The sequence below is a fragment of the Anser anser genome (assembly GCF_964211835.1).
Source record: "Anser anser genome assembly, chromosome: 5".
NCBI lineage: Eukaryota > Metazoa > Chordata > Aves > Anseriformes > Anatidae > Anser > Anser anser.
This window is the reverse complement of record NC_139725.1, coordinates 3029502-3045582: the sequence shown is the minus strand read 5'-3', so window position 1 is coordinate 3045582 and position 16081 is coordinate 3029502. Positions and strand designations below refer to the sequence as shown.

Here is a 16081-nt window from a genome sequence, read left to right as displayed (position 1 = left end):
TACCAATATCACTATATACTATCTTTTATATGAGCTTTTCCAGTTACAATAGTTTATTAACCTGCTTGGTTTTGTCCAGTTTGTACAATAACCAAGGGGTGGAGAATCTTTTTCCATGAATGTCATTGTAACCAAAAAGCCTGCTCACAGAACATTTGCAGACAGCAGATAACATTGCAGATATTTTACCACAGGCAGGAAGTACAAAAAGTTTATAAGAATGTCTGATTAGGGGGATAAAAGCGCTATTAGTCATTCTTTCATTCAAAAAAAATATTAATATTTACCATGTAGCTTTCTTGGCGCATGATTTGAGCTGAATGAGAACAGAAAATAATTCACTCTGTAGTTTATTTTTTTTTTCAAGTCAGACCTAGACATACCCAGTTGCTGAAAGAGAAGAGCCACACTGGTGCCTGTAACAGGAAGACTATCATGTAGAGGAGTCTGTATCAGTTGTCGGTCTCCAGCTCCCAAAGAAAACAATTTCTGTAGAAAGAATTTTTTTTAATTGAGTATAAATTTAATTTATACAGAATAAATATACTGTTGTCATACAGATAAGTGATTCATCCTGCAAAAATTCTGTATACAGAATCTTAAAATCAGTACCAATAACTGAACTGACCAATGTAGATCTGAAATATCATTTGAGGACAACTGTATGTCTCTTTGAATGTATAGCCTGATAGTGCCATCCTTGCATGTCCATTGAATTAGACAGGCTAAATCTATGCGTTTCTTGAGGACCTCCAAATTTGTTGACACAACCACTTTCCTTGGTAGCCTATTCCAATGCTGTGCAACCCTTTCAGTAAAGAAATTTCTCCTAATGTCCAACCTAAAAGCTTTGCAGTTGATCATTTCAGCATTGGACATAAGAACAATCTTGGAGGTCCCTCAAGGTCTTCTGGAGATAGACATCAAAAGAGTGTTCCTGTTCTAAGATACATAATTCAGATTTATCACTGTAAGCACAAAGCTTAAGAAAGAAAACAGAAAAACTAATTTTCTGGTTAAAATGAAACTTTGAAACTAAGAAATTAAAGTTCCAAATGAAATACCATTTCATTTGAAGAAAGAAAGCAGAAGGCAGAATAGCCAGAGGAGCATGCATTTTCCTCCCTCTTCTAGCAGCAGAAAAAGACACTGTTGAAAGCCCTGTTTATGGATGGGGCTAGGGGAGAACAGGATAGAAGGAAGAGCTAGAAATCCAAGTGGACCACCAGAACCTGTAATTTGAGGTTCAAATACCATTGGAAATGGGGGCTCCTGATAAGATATAATCTAATTACTCCCCTTCACAACTGAAAGGCTTGGGATGCAAAACGACAGAGACATGGTTGCCTGGAGAGCAATCAGGTAGATCTTGATTAAGCTAAGAGGAGATTTTGCCTCTTTTAGAGCTAAGAGAAATACCAAAGTAAACAGGGGTATGGGTAAAAAAAAGAAAGAATTTGTGATTTGTAGGATTTCAAGAAGACTGGTAATACATAGGTTGGGTATAAAGTGTGAGAAAATGCATATGAAATCTATCCTCAAATATTGCCAGTTGCATTCTTGATTTCCAGGTATGTTTCATGATAAGGACTACAATTTCCTACTAATGCTACAGCATAATGTGAAGACCAAGCAAGTAAGACCCAACTGGCTTGAAAGAAACCTAAAAATATATAGGAATAAGTTATTTAAAGTAAATCAACAAACAAACCTGACTTTTTGCTTGCAGAAAGCCAATGTGAAATGCAGAAAGGAGTGTATTTACTGACAAACTTTTTTCTTATTTTTGAATGTGTGGGTTACCAGGAATATTTAATGAATTCTGAAAAAAAACCATGTCCAAGTAATTTTTTTTTATTTTTATTTTTTTTAGCATTTGCCAAAGGAAAGTCCATTGGAATCCTGAACTGCAACACGGAAAAGACACAGGTAGATGAACTAAAGGAAAGGACATGTCAAAAATGGCAAAGGAAAAAAAAAAAAACTTCAAAAATCCATAGCAAGCACAAATACTCCTGAACACACATTATTATTAAAAACTAAACTTACACAAACTGCTTGATTTGTTACTGTGCCTTGTAAAAAGCCAACTCGGTGACAAAATTAACCCTTTGACCTTATCCTGGAATGGAATTTTTGCTGTCTTTAGAAGACAGGCCACAGGGAAAGCACTCACAGGCCACAGGGAAAGCACTCAGCTGAACTATGATCTTTTTTCAACAAAAATATTTAAAGAATTTATGTTTTGTTTTCTTCATAAATTAAATTAACTGGAAAAATATCCCCCCCCCCCCCCCGCTTTTTTTTTTTTCCATTTACCTGAGACCCTCCAGAAGCAGGGACAAGGCATGAACAGAGATTTGCAATGAGAGTCTCCAGTGACACATTCAGGCTGTCCACATACACAGTATAGATCAGTCCCAGGCATGCCTAGAAAGACACACAAAATATGTTAGCCTGCTATACAGGAAGGGCACACATCAAATGACTTAAAGATATATGTATATAATTTTTTAAAAAGTGTCTTAATAGATAACTTAGTGAAGTACATTCCAATCTAAGACAAAGTAAGTTGCTATCAAAGCAATCACTCATTAAAAAAATTAACTTGGCTACTTAAAAGTGATGTATGTGTTGGCAGGTGCAGATATCCTCTTTTGTAGAAGAAATTCAATATTTAATTATTTGAGTTTGTTCAATTATATAAAAAGTGCTTTACTACTAATTACTTTTTAAAATGATAAAATCATTATAGTTTTGTCTGCACTTTGAATTCTCTGGACCTAAACCTGACTGGTTTCCAGAGTAAAACACTGATGAACCAATGAGCTTTCGATGTTCACTGTAAAACTAACATCAAGAATCAACAATTCTGTACGTTGTTTAACTTGTATTCTTTATTTTATTATTTCAATATAAACATGTTTTTAGAATGAATAGCATATTAACATTTCAGCATTTCTGTATTTGTTTTGCATGGATTCAGTTTTGATTGAGAAATCACGATACAGCTTTATCATTTTTAATTTAATGTAAGATAATTTAACATTATGTTCCAAACAGCCTTTGAATAAAAGGAAATAACTCTGTCCCACAACATCCTTTTGGTGCCTTTTAACTGCTACAATTTTGATAATTCAGTAAATATCTTAGGAATTCTCTTCTTAGACATAATTCCAACAGTAACTTTTCATACAACACATAGTTAAGCTGAGAAACTCCTTGCCATGGGATGTTGTAAAATCGAGAGTTAAGAAATTGGACAAATTATATGAAAACCCATACAATTGACACCTCTGGTTCAGGATGTCATTAAACTATAATTCACACCGGACTAGGAAAGTATTCTGTGTAATTATTTCTACAGCCTGCCATTTTTTTTTACACATTTGGCACTGCATTTGCTAACCGATGCTAGCAGACAAAATACTGGGTTATGTGGATTGTTAGTCTGAGTTGGTACAATCATTCTTCATGTTCAATGACAACTTACTGTCGAATGATTTTCCTCCCTTGATCTGTACACTGAAGTATATTTCTTTCTGTTAATATATATTAGCTTAATAAAAATTTAAACTCTTAATTTCTCCCATCAGCCATATCTCATCGGCTGAAAGTGATCCAAGATCCTAAATCTCCGTTATGAATCTTAATTTTATCTGGAAGGAGCTCTGACATGTTTATCTTATAAATGAAAGAAAATTTGGATTCCACTATTAACTTATCACTATTTATTTAATCGATTATCATTAATGTGTTATTTTTACCTAAGCAAGTTAATTTTTGTCTTAATAATTTCCCTCAACATATAGTAATCTGAGCCCAGAAAAATCTCTATTTTGTCTTCTACATAGATTTAAATGGACTTGGAGTGTTAAAAAAAAAAAAAAAAAAGCACTGCTTTAACCTATAGGGGCTATTTACTGTCATAAACATTGAATTTTATCTAGTTCAATCTAAGCTCTACTTTTGCTGTTAAATTCCCAAATCAGTCCTGAGATGCTTTAAATCAGAGTCCTGTGACTGCTATTCATTAAAAACAGATTTGTCTGCTGACAGAGATTATAAATAGCAACGGTAAGTTCTTTACCCTGAAAATTTCTGGATAATCTAGTCTGGACACCAACACCAAACTTTTAGGAGCAAATACTTCAGCAGGCGGAATTAAACCAGACTCCTCTTCACCTTCGGTTTCTTTTGTTCCCTTGAAAACAGAAACATTTCAATTAATAAGCCATCTCTAGGTAAAATTTTGGCATTCTTATAAGAAGTCCACATTTCTCAGGATTTCAAAAAGACTGTTAACTAGAAAAGAAGTGTATGCCTTGTTTGAAACTAGTAATGAAGTCAACTAAGAGGAGATCATTCCAATGGTTACCTGAACTTTCTAAAACCTTCTAGATGTAGTTCAACTTGCTAAAACTCATCTGTAAAGCCATGCCCCGGTGTATCTAAAATAAAGTTCCCTGAGACAAGGAATACAGATATCTGTATCTGGATCTATATAGTCATCTCCAGCCTGATCCACCAAATTTGGAATTTCTTCACAAGAAAAGTAGTTCAAATTTCTCAATAAGTTTCTCAATTTCTCAAACTTAGGAACCACTATGCTTCCAGTTAGAAAAAACAGAATGGTACAATGCAGATAAACTTGCAGTTGTTCATGATATTGTGCAACTTTCTATAACCTCCTTGCCAGCATTTATTTTTCAGTCACAAATATTTTATTATTAACTCCTGGCCAAAACTAAATATGTCACTAATTATTTTAATTTCTGAAATTCCTTGCATTCTTTGACAAATTCATTAACTGAGTTAGTTTTCAAATGACAGACAGTATGCTCGTTCCAATTTTTGCATGTAATTCTCTCCACTCCTACACCACCCACCAAATTTCCAAGTGTATTATTTGTTCCTCCAAACGAGCATTCTTTTAAGCAAAAATCACTGTACTATCTTAATTGGGAACACGAGAAAAATGACTTCCCTTTCCATCTGACAACATGAAATATCGGCCTTCTATTTCTATCATGTTCCTGGTCAGCACTTCAGTTTATTGAAAATAAACAAACAAATAAATAAATAAATCCAACTTCGTGTTTCTACTAAAAGAAAGAAACCTGATAAAATTGTCTGAAATGCCAGGAATGCTGGGAATGAACTTTATTTTACTACCTCAATTCAGAATGTATGGTATCTTTAAGCAAATGAATGTATCCAATTAGAAACTGGAAAAAAATATAACTACTTTGAATGACTTTATAAATGATTTAATTATGAAAAACATTCAGTTACTATAAGCCAAAATACAGAGCTCCTGTTGCTAATTCTCTTTTGTCTTCACCCTTGCTCCTTCTGAACAGGAGAAATTCAGGCTCTGACATGCACACCCGAAGTGATGAGCAGTTTACTTCATATTTATAATTTCAGATAATTACAGGTAGCATTCTGATCATTAGCCACACTTCAAATAACCTTTATTATACTCACTTGAGTTTGGTATTCCAAAATGGAATATCAGTTATGTGAAGTTGAATGTCATAAACAACTGGTAAAAAACACTGCACAAAGTTGCTACACTTAGGTACAGAATTCTTTCCTTGCCCATTCTTTAATAAAATTGCATAAAAACAAAGCAAATAACCAAATTGTTTAATCATGCAAAGATTCCTTATTCTCAACATGACACAGCAGGATGAAAAATAAGCAAAGACATTGGACAGAAAGATTCCAGAAATAGAAAGCAACAGTCACATAACAGTTTCAGTATAGAAGGGAAACTAGCACACCTACTGATTTGGGGGGAATAAAAAAAAAAAAAAACAAAACACTGATTTTTCACAGCGTCACACAGACTAATATTTAGCTCTTAAAAAACAGAATTGTGCCTCTTGGAAGCTGCTCAATGGCTCTCAAGTTCTGTGTCAAACTACACTAAAGCACTTACATACAAATGCACACAAATACTTGTACTTTAAAAGTAAGATTCACATGAACATGGGCTAACACACATACCTTGGTGCTCTATTTGCCTTACTATACAGACCTGAAAGACTATGTAATGTTTTGTATTTATATCAGAGGAGAGACAAACGCTATAAAATATTTCGGTGCTTTTTTATACACAAAGTAAACAAGATTATGGGGTTCCTGTAAAACTGCCTGGGGTTCCTCAGGACACTGAAGTTGGGTGGTATTCACTTAGTCTATAGTCTCTCAAGATATCAAAAATTGTATAGTCATGCTTATATGTTAGGAGTCAAACAAAAGGCTCATATGTGGCTTAGTATCCTATCTTGAATGTCACGGGCACCCCTGAAAAAGAGCAAGCTCTGCATGGCCATTACTCCAGCATGCTCTCCCTACCTCCAGCAACCACCATATACCACTAAACATATAAAAAAAAGCCTATTGGATCAACTGTTCTAAAGAACAATTATAAATTCTAGGCATAAAAGTAGCAGCTTCTGGCTAGCCAACAAATTTTGGACAACGACAACATTGGGAAAAATGAATTAAAACTTATTCAACATTTCTCAAGGCAAAGGAACATGGAACCTTCTCTAGATGAAAGCGGTACTAAGATAATGAAAACTCAGGATCCATAGACAGGGAAGAGATTTCTATAAAAGGTCATTTTCAACAAATCCACTCAACCTCATATCAAGTCCTGTCTTAATTCATAACTAAATACAACTTAAAATTTTAAGTGCACAATAGCAGCACAGTATTGAACTGATAAATCATTTAGACTATTAAAACAATTTCTCTTACTTCAAGATCTACAGACAAATGTAACAACGTGACTACAGCCATATTCCTTCCCGAGCTAAGCGTTCTGATAGGCAGGCAGGCATATTGGCAGAAGTCAGGAAACTAAGCAGATATTCATGGCAAACACATGACTTCTAACCTACTTTGAAGCAAAGTATTAACAGCACATGCATTCTCTAGCAATGTTAAATACAAAGTGGTAAAACCACAAACTTAATTCTTTCTAGTTGTACTTCTCTTCAGACACATGCACATTTCACCTTTTTTAATTCTCTTTCTCATCTAAGGAAAAAATATTCTCTAAACAGAACGAACAATATCAAGTTTTGTTCTTAATAGATTTTTATATATAGCATTCAGTTTACAAATAAATTAATAATAATTGAATGTTAAAGAAAACCTTTCTAAGCATACATAAATTAAAAGATAAAATTAAATGGTTTCAAAAAGAACTGGGATAATGCTGTTACTATTTTTTTAAAACAAATCTAGTTAATCACTACAGTTTTCCTTTGGCACTTGTACTGGTTGGAAGAAGATGATAATTGTATTTGGCATACTGCTGTGAGGCTTCCCCAACATCTTTCGTCTATGTTGTTGGCTAGTAGTTTTTCATATTATGGTAGAGCATATTCAGAATTTTCTTAATTTTAATTATATTTTCAAACAGATTCCTTTTTTCCCCTCCCTCTCTACCTCTACATATAGACAGACTTTTAAAACAGGTAAGATGAGGAAAAAATACCACTGGGTAGCAAAACAGTACTCCAGATGTTTAAAGATCCATTTAGTTCAAAAAGTGATAAATATTTAAAATCTAATTCAGAATCATCTGTGACTTTAGAACAGAAACGAATAAATGTTCTGTGTTGTGTTTTTTTTAAACATCAAATGAGTTAAGGTCTTAAAAAAAAAAAAAGAATGACTCTTGTCAGGCTAAGGAATAGGTAACAGACCGACCTAACTGTATTAATGAAAGGAACTGTATAATAATGTGCGATCATACAAGTTTTCACAATATTTGGTCACCTGTAATTATAATTTGATTGAAGTTTATTTGATTGAAATTTGAGTTTGACTGAAGCTCCTCAGGATCCTGTCCCCTGCCTGCCAATGCCAGAATCATCTTTGCTTCCATATCTTGAGTTGGCTTCTAAATTAAGTTACACAGGGAATCTGCAAACTATGGCTGACTCAAGTCCATAAAGCAGTTGGTCCAGAAAAACCCACCAGATAATACTAAAACTCTTAATATGTTTATCACAAAACTTCTTTATCCACAAAGTCTCCAAGCTAACAGAAACCATCTTTGTATAAATCTTTGTTCCTTGCTCAAGTATTTTTGATTGTGACAGTCTTGGCATCTGACACATGGAAGGTATATAGGAGTCTTTTTCTTGTTTTAAAGGCTGCCTTTTTTCTTTTAGACTCCACTGTATCCCTTGGATAAACGGATATATTGGCACTGCCAAACTGCTAACGTTAGGCATTTCTCAGACTAATTTTAAGTTGTCATATTGCAAACTGTTGGGAAAGTATAGACACAACAGCACAACAATGAATGTTAATACTTATCTCCCATGAGATCAAAAATCATAAAAAAAATCAAGATGATGACCAATTCTAAAACTACATAGAGATTTATATCTTTAACGTTTTTAAATACAATTAAATAGGCATGTATATGTTATTGGGTATGCCAGTAGAACACAATTGAGGATGTATCAATTTAAGTTGAAACAGAAAAATCCGATCTGGTTCTACAGCAGGCTGCTTAATTTGTTTACCCGTGGTTTAGTTTTTTTTTGTTTGTTTCCTTTTTCTTTTCCTTTTTACCAATGAATAATACATAAAAACATAATGAACTCTCAAAATAGTGAACATTCTTTTGAAGGTATGATGCAATTTCATTTTGCTCAACTTGTTTGCCACTGCTGTATAGTGAACTGTTCAGAGACCGACCAAGAAACTGTGTGGCCTGTACATTTACAGCAAACCAATACATTCTTAAAATTTCCATGAGTTTTAATGAATGTACACATCCACACCTAAACTCAAAAATTCATATGTCAACTCCTGGCAATACACAGTAATGAGTTTTTAGGTTCTTACTTAAATGAGAATACAGAGCTAGAGAGAGCACGAGCGCATATATTCCAACTGTTTTCCTTTCTTCTCGTATCATGTGAAATGGACATTTAACATGTTTGTGTCCCAAACAGATGGGTTTGAGGTAAACTGGAATGTACAATAACCAGATACAGAACTAACAGAATCACTTTATAGTTCATGAACTTTGTCAATAAAAGTAGCCAAATTAATAAAATGTATTTGTGCAAGCATTTGAAAAAAAAAATCCCTCAAAACAATTAGAGTTCAGATGACAAAAAGAAAAAAAAAATAATCAGCATTAATCACCTGATAGCTAATAGCTTAGAAAAATTAACTGTGATCAGCATTGTTAATCATTACTCTGCTATTTATTTGTTTGCTTGTTTTCTGAGAACTATTTGTTCTTCAGTTCAGCCAAGGGATGTATATGGCATTAAGCCCAAACTAGACAAATTCAGACTAATTATTCAAATATTTTTAATACAGGAGGTAACTGACAACTGGAGTTACCTGCCAACAGATCAGGCGCAATGTCCCAAATCCACAGTCTAGAAAATGGTTTAATACATTTTTAGACGTAAATAAAATCAAATACTTGTGGGCTTGATACACATTATTAAGTAAGGTATTACTTTGCTTTAAATTAAACTATCAATAACAGTGTCTTTTTGCTTTAATAAAACCTCCACAGCTGTGAAAAAGTGTAACCAACTGGGCACAATATAACAGGTGCAGTTAACAAAATTTACTTGAGATTGTTTCAGAAGTTCATCACTGCCTCCTGTTCCTTCAGCATACTGTATGCACTACTTGGCAAACCTGAAGCAGGAACAAAGGTGAATATCAAGTAATCCCACTACATTTTCTATCCTACACATTTTGCTTGCTTTAGATCATAAATATATATTCACAGTTGAAAATTATGAGTTTCAGATGACATCTTGTAAAGGCCAAGAATAGTGTAATTGTTTAGTTTCCATGCTTAGCATCAAAGGAGCGTCAGAGAGACGTTTCGTTGGAGCTACTTTGTGTGCTTGCTTGCCAAAGCAGCAGCACTCACACTGCATGAAACATGACAAGAGCGGAACCAATCAAACCGAGTGCAAAACTGTTAAAAAGTCCTTTGGATCAGGTCCTTTACTTACTGCTTAGTTTTACTCTTTATATACTTCTGACTCCTGAACCTGATAGCCTCACATGGAAACTGGAAACCTCAACATCTGACCAAAAACCAACACAGCAACTGCAAAGTAAATTAGTTGCTCACAGTTAGTCTTAAGGGACAACAATAAAAGCAGTAACAACCAGGAAATCAGCGTGCTAACTGAAATACGTTCAAATAAACAAGTGGAGGTAGCTCTTCATGCAGCAGTTACCTAACTTATGAAACTCTTATGCTAAAAAACACTGCAAGTAACAGAAATGCACAGGGGCCATGAGAGGATTGGACATGTTCATGAAATTCATAGCGGTTACTAAACATGCAGCAGGTGTTTGTGGCTCAGCTGCTCCAAAGACTGCAGAGGAGGGAGCACCCATGGAAGCACCACTCGTCACATTCCTCTACTCCTCCCTTGACATTTACTCCTATCCACCTTCAGAGACAAAATACTACACAAGATGTTTTTTCCTTTCTGCCCCCAAATTATAGCTTATTTTCTTCCAAGCATTTAGAGTAACATATTTGAATGTATCTTACTTTATTATATAGGTTCACAATGTTACTCAGAGATTATAAAGCAATATAACTTTTCTAGCATACTATTATATTCAGTGTTTGATGTTATGTAACAGCTTTAAGAACATATTAATTCTCTGTTGTTACCCAAATCACAAACACACAAAATACTAATGCAGGGTTAAGCCTAAGTTAGAGTTTATTAAATACAGAAAAAAAATCAATTAGGTGAATATTGACCTATTTTTGATTCCCATACTTCTTCTGATGAACCAAATTTTACAAACAAAAAAGTGTATACAATTCTAAAACCTAAACTGACTTAATTTCAGACTTGGCCTCATTTATGGGGAATAGAGAAGAAAAATAATTACAGCATCCATATAACGAGCAAATAGCTCTTTGTAGCAGAACGAATTAATTTCATTTCCTGTAGCTTTATGTCATTAAATTAAAAAGATTTGTGGATTACCTGATGTCGGACAAGGGCTTATAGTTTTCCCTCATGTAGCAGTGGACTATAAAACATCTCTTTCTGCTTCCTACCCACTTACATACTTAAAACCTACTGGAAGGAGATCTCTGCTGTCAGTCACGTGTGGCTGATACTGGACCTGTTTTAAACGTTCCTTGTGGAAAATGAACAGATAAATGGATATTTTCACATAAACTTCAGTTTCAGCTTAAGAAATTACGTTAAAACTTTGAGTAGAAAGAAGTGAATGATTTTGTGTTACTTCAGTGAAAAACAGCAGCTCATTTAAAGGCAACAGACATGGCAGCCAAGTAAACAGATGAAAGCAGCCAACTTTACTCATGTTAACCGTATCTTTTTTTATTCAACAGACATACTCATTGCTCTGATTTAGCCCTCAAACATTAAGGGCTCGTCTTTAACTTGCATGAACCCACTTTTGCTACCACAATCAGATTATTTTAAGATGTCAGCTCTGCTTTTAACAACTGACATTTAACTTAAAAATAACAAACAATCTAGCCAAAATCTACATTAGGAACTGAAGTAAATTTTTAAAGATTAAAATGACCTACCAACATAGTCCAAAAAAACTGTTCGTGCTATTGAATGTAGGTGATCTTAAGGGACTTACCCAGCTTGAGAACACATGAACAACTGTTCATTCGATGTTCAGCTGAATTTCAGCACACATGAACCATAACCATCCTTCCTCTTCTGTCTCTACCTCCATCTTCAGAACCTCAACATGTCTGTCTTGAGTTTGTATGCCCAAATCTGCTACTTATCAAACCTCCAACATTGAAGACTTCTAGAAAAAGCAACTCTGAACTGTAATCCAACTCTCCAAGACTATCAGCTGTCCATCTGCTCTTCGTTTATGTTGGCTCTGATTCCCCTGGAAGGATGACTAGGTACTTCCGGGTCTTTGAATCACATCTGCACCACCTCTGTGAATTGCCTTTGTTAGGGACATTAGGAATCTTCAGGCATCAGGACAACCCAGGCATGCTGATTGTACATCTCCACTCAGGATGCACATGCCATTCAAGTCAGTGCATTTAGTTCTGATTAACATTGGGCAGAGAAGAAATATTAGGTTCCTTTTCATTTCAGAGTGAGGAAAACCCATTTAAACTGAAGTATTAATAGAAAAGTCAGAAAATACAAAACATTTGATGTAGCTTTGCAGTTCTGAGGGTGGAAGCTGGCAGGCATAATTTCAAACTTGAAGGAAATTAAAGGTTGGACATGGTGCTTAGGGACACGGTCTACTGGGTAATATTGGTGGTAGGGGTATAGTTGGACCAGATGATCTCAAAGGTCTTTTCCAACCTTATTGATTCTATGATTCTATGAAATATGAACATATAGTGAAATTATAGTTGTACTTTTAGTAATTCAGTCAGTCAGAGAGAATGAACATCTGCCATTACAAAAACTTTCACTGTAGTTCTTCATAATAGTTATAAAAACAGTTTGCCCTTTGCAAAACTTTGCACAGAAATTGTGTCAAGGTCAGCAAGCCCTTTGTTTTTCTACTAACAGCACAGTAAATGAGATTTGGAGACCATGAGTGATTCCTTATTTTAAGAAAAATTATTTGAAGCTCTAGTAATCTCATGCCAATTGCTCATTTGGGACAGATCCCTTTCTCTACACATCGTTTAAGCTTTGCTGGCCTTGTTTGCAGCCAAATAGCTGGTTTATTAAAAACCAAAGGCCAAAAGCCATTCAGCAACAATTCATTTTATTTATTTTTCAGATTGTGCAGACACATGTACCCAATAAATTCTAAGACACGTACAAAATTTAAAATAAACTTAGCAGAATGCCTCCAAAAGACCAATCTGCATTGATCAGTCTGCTCTACTGAACTAAAACCACAGGTGAGAAATATACTTCATGGCTTGTCTATGCACACTAGATCATAGCACAGTAGCTACATTTATACTGGAATAATTATACTAGCAAAAAAGCCATTATCTTGATTTAATCCTTTCAGAACAGGAATAAACTGTACCACTTCACAATAGCAACTCCATCAACTACAAAAGTAAACGACCATAGATAGAAGATTATGTGAAGATCAGACTGTAAACTTATCAAATACAGTAACCTCAAGCCCCTGTAACAATCAATTCATTCACTCCCTAAATACTGTTGACACTGCAGAGTACGCCTATATGAAAATCAGGAGTTCCCATTGCACCTTCCAGCATTACATAAAATTTGCACAGGCAGCATCTATGATACGTATACCACTTAACACACCTCACTTTGAAACCCCAGAAGGTACTTATATGAATTTTCATCTAAGCACATTTAAAGATTTTTGGAATGAAAGTAAAAGTATGCAGCCATAAAAAGCAGTAAAAAGTATGCACCGTAGGCTAACACATATTTCTTGAGTGGGCCCTTAGCCTATGCACATGCCAAAAGATCTGGGAATTCCAAGGTAATGCACATGTAGATGCGACATAAATGCCAGACGTCCATGGGCTACTGCGTAGACTCCACGCAGGAGTAAAGACAAGACAACTACCTTTACCCAAAATAAGCCTTTGCACCCTGCAATAACATGAAATCAAATTGGGAAGAAGGTGCATAAATGCACAAGCACACACACAGGACATAAACAGGACAGGATAAATTACTGCCACAGTTACTAGAAAGATGAAAATACGATTTTCTTCATTCATTCTCACCTTAACTTTAAATTCTGGTCTAGAGAAGACCTTAAACATATAATTTGATATTCACAATACAAGGCTATTTCTTACCATACAGAACATTAGCTGTAATTTCCTCTTCACAGGAAAGGAAGAAGGCACTGCTTTGATCTCTGTATGTTTTCATAACATCCATTTCTCACCAGATTTAGAAAGATGTTGATTATTTTTAAATGGTCTCCCCCCCACCCCACTCCCTACAGAATGTCTTTTGAGACACTGATAATAAGGTCACTTTCAGGATAAGTTTAACATTTGGGATATTCACAAAATTATTAAGCTTCATCTTAACAACACACTAATACAATACCCAAAAGAAGATCAGGTTTCACATTTCAACAAGGATACAACTGAACTGAGTGTTCTCATCCTCTGCTCAAAACCAAACATCAGTGACTCATCAAGTAGCATGTGCTTTAGCACAGTAGGATCACCAACTCTACAGTCCAAGCATAAAAATTAAAACTTAATGAAGCATGATGTCATTTTGTTGGCAAATTTTCCTTTGACTCAGGAAATATTTGTGAATGTTGTTAATCTGCCATTTTCTGCTTTGGAATTTTTACAATTTCTTTTTTCTATATTTGCAAGGGGGCAGAGAGAAGAAGAGAACGTGAATGAGAGGAAATAGGAGACATGAATTACTGCTTACTTGCGTTTGTCTGTGATACATTTACTCTTCCTAACTTTGTGATCACAATGTTTTAACATATATACACTTAAGGCAACACGTAAGACTGATAAAACCTTGTAGTAAGACTGTTAGAAACTAACACTTGAAGTTTCTTGTTGATCGCATTGAACACAATTTCTGAAATGCAAGAAATGTGGTTGCACAGGCTCATTTGCTAACATAAATCATTGTTTAATATGTTGATGGTGGGGTTAGAGTGAGGATATTTTTTTCCAAAGCACAAAGCAATATACAATTTGACCATTAAGTTCCCAATGATGCAAGTCAATGTGTTTTTTTTGTTGTTTTGTTTTGTTTTTTCTTGTTTTTAAAGATTCCAAGTGCTGTTAGCATAAATTCTGACTGTATTTTGTAGGAAGCACCACCGAAGTAGACAGAAGTAACTGCTGAGTCAAATATATTAATCAAGTCTTTGTGTGTTAAGTGGTAACATCCAGAAATTGCTGTTAGAAATAACTACACATATGTGTATTTTTTTTTGGACAGCAAATAAAGTTACACACAGAGTAACTGAGTTTTATGGGTGAATTTTGTAGATGTACCTTATGATTCTTCTGAATAACCTCTGGCTCTTAACAACTTTCATCTTCAGTCACCAGAAGAATAACAAGGAACATATACTACACTTTGGTTTAGAGGATGAGGCTTTCTTCAAATTAATGACAATTTACAGCAAGACAGTGGACAACAAGGATCAAAATACAGTAATGCAAAAAAACCTGAAAGCACTGTGTGGGAAGAAGCAATAGGGGTGTTTTTGACTTATTGTCCTCTTCCTCCTAATTCTTGTAGATACATGCAAGTCAGTACGGCATCCAGCTTTATTTGTCTGAGCATCTCTAAAGCATGCTTAAGAGGATCTCTTAAGGCAGACATGAAGGCGGATTAGATCAACTGGAGACAAAAAAAAAAAAGCAGGAAGCAAGGAGACACTGGCGCAGTATCTCAGATTTCTTTACGTTTCTATTGGTAGGAACTTGAGGCGAGAGAGAAATCTTGCATATTAAACTGCTTTTAATTAAACTGAGCAAGTCTTTAAACTGTCTTTACCACTGTTGATTGATTATATTAGACTACCTCGTAGTCTAATGATCAGTCAGCCATGTTCCCAATTTTAGATTCCCGTTAGGGTCAAACTTTCAAATGCTTGGTTTTAATTTCAGATGAGGAACTTATCCTTATATACACTTTACAATTGTTATTGGAACAATTAAATGAGACTAGCATCTTATAACAATTCACAGGGGATTAAATGGGAAAGCTGCATCACCTGCATTCATGGCAAGAAGTGAGTTCTATTCCCCTATGTAATGGACTGTCGTATGTTTACCTTACAGATTTGGAGTATTAATCAGACTAGATCTAACGTTGATCTTTTTGATATACTGTCATGACTTGATGAAGGCTGATCAAACAATGGACCAACATCTACACAAATACTAAGTACTGCATTGATTCAAAATGTCAGTATTGCAACAATGCAAAGTACGATTCACAGGTGTCTATCAAATACTTTATATTCTGCCCAGGGTTGGGAAGTTGAAAAGAGCCCATCAGCATATTACTAGAACCTGTGCTTTTATCATCTCTGGAGAAGTTGTAATGACAGACAACTG

At 34.9% G+C, this 16081-nt stretch overlaps 1 protein-coding gene across 8 annotated transcripts in view; it reads right to left on the bottom strand.

Annotated features, from left to right (window-relative positions):
* The window catches only part of SBF2 (SET binding factor 2), a 260200-nt gene that overhangs the window by 134802 nt on the left and 109317 nt on the right, over positions 1 to 16081 (bottom strand). For all 8 annotated transcript variants that reach the window (XM_083839897.1, XM_083839898.1, XM_083839894.1 and 5 more), the window contains 3 exons: positions 4091 to 4204; positions 2320 to 2430; positions 384 to 489 (listed from right to left, as the gene is read on the bottom strand). In XM_083839897.1, coding sequence (XP_083696023.1) covers positions 384 to 489; positions 2320 to 2430; positions 4091 to 4204 — 331 coding nt within the window. The remainder of the gene's footprint in view (positions 1 to 383; positions 490 to 2319; positions 2431 to 4090; positions 4205 to 16081) is intronic.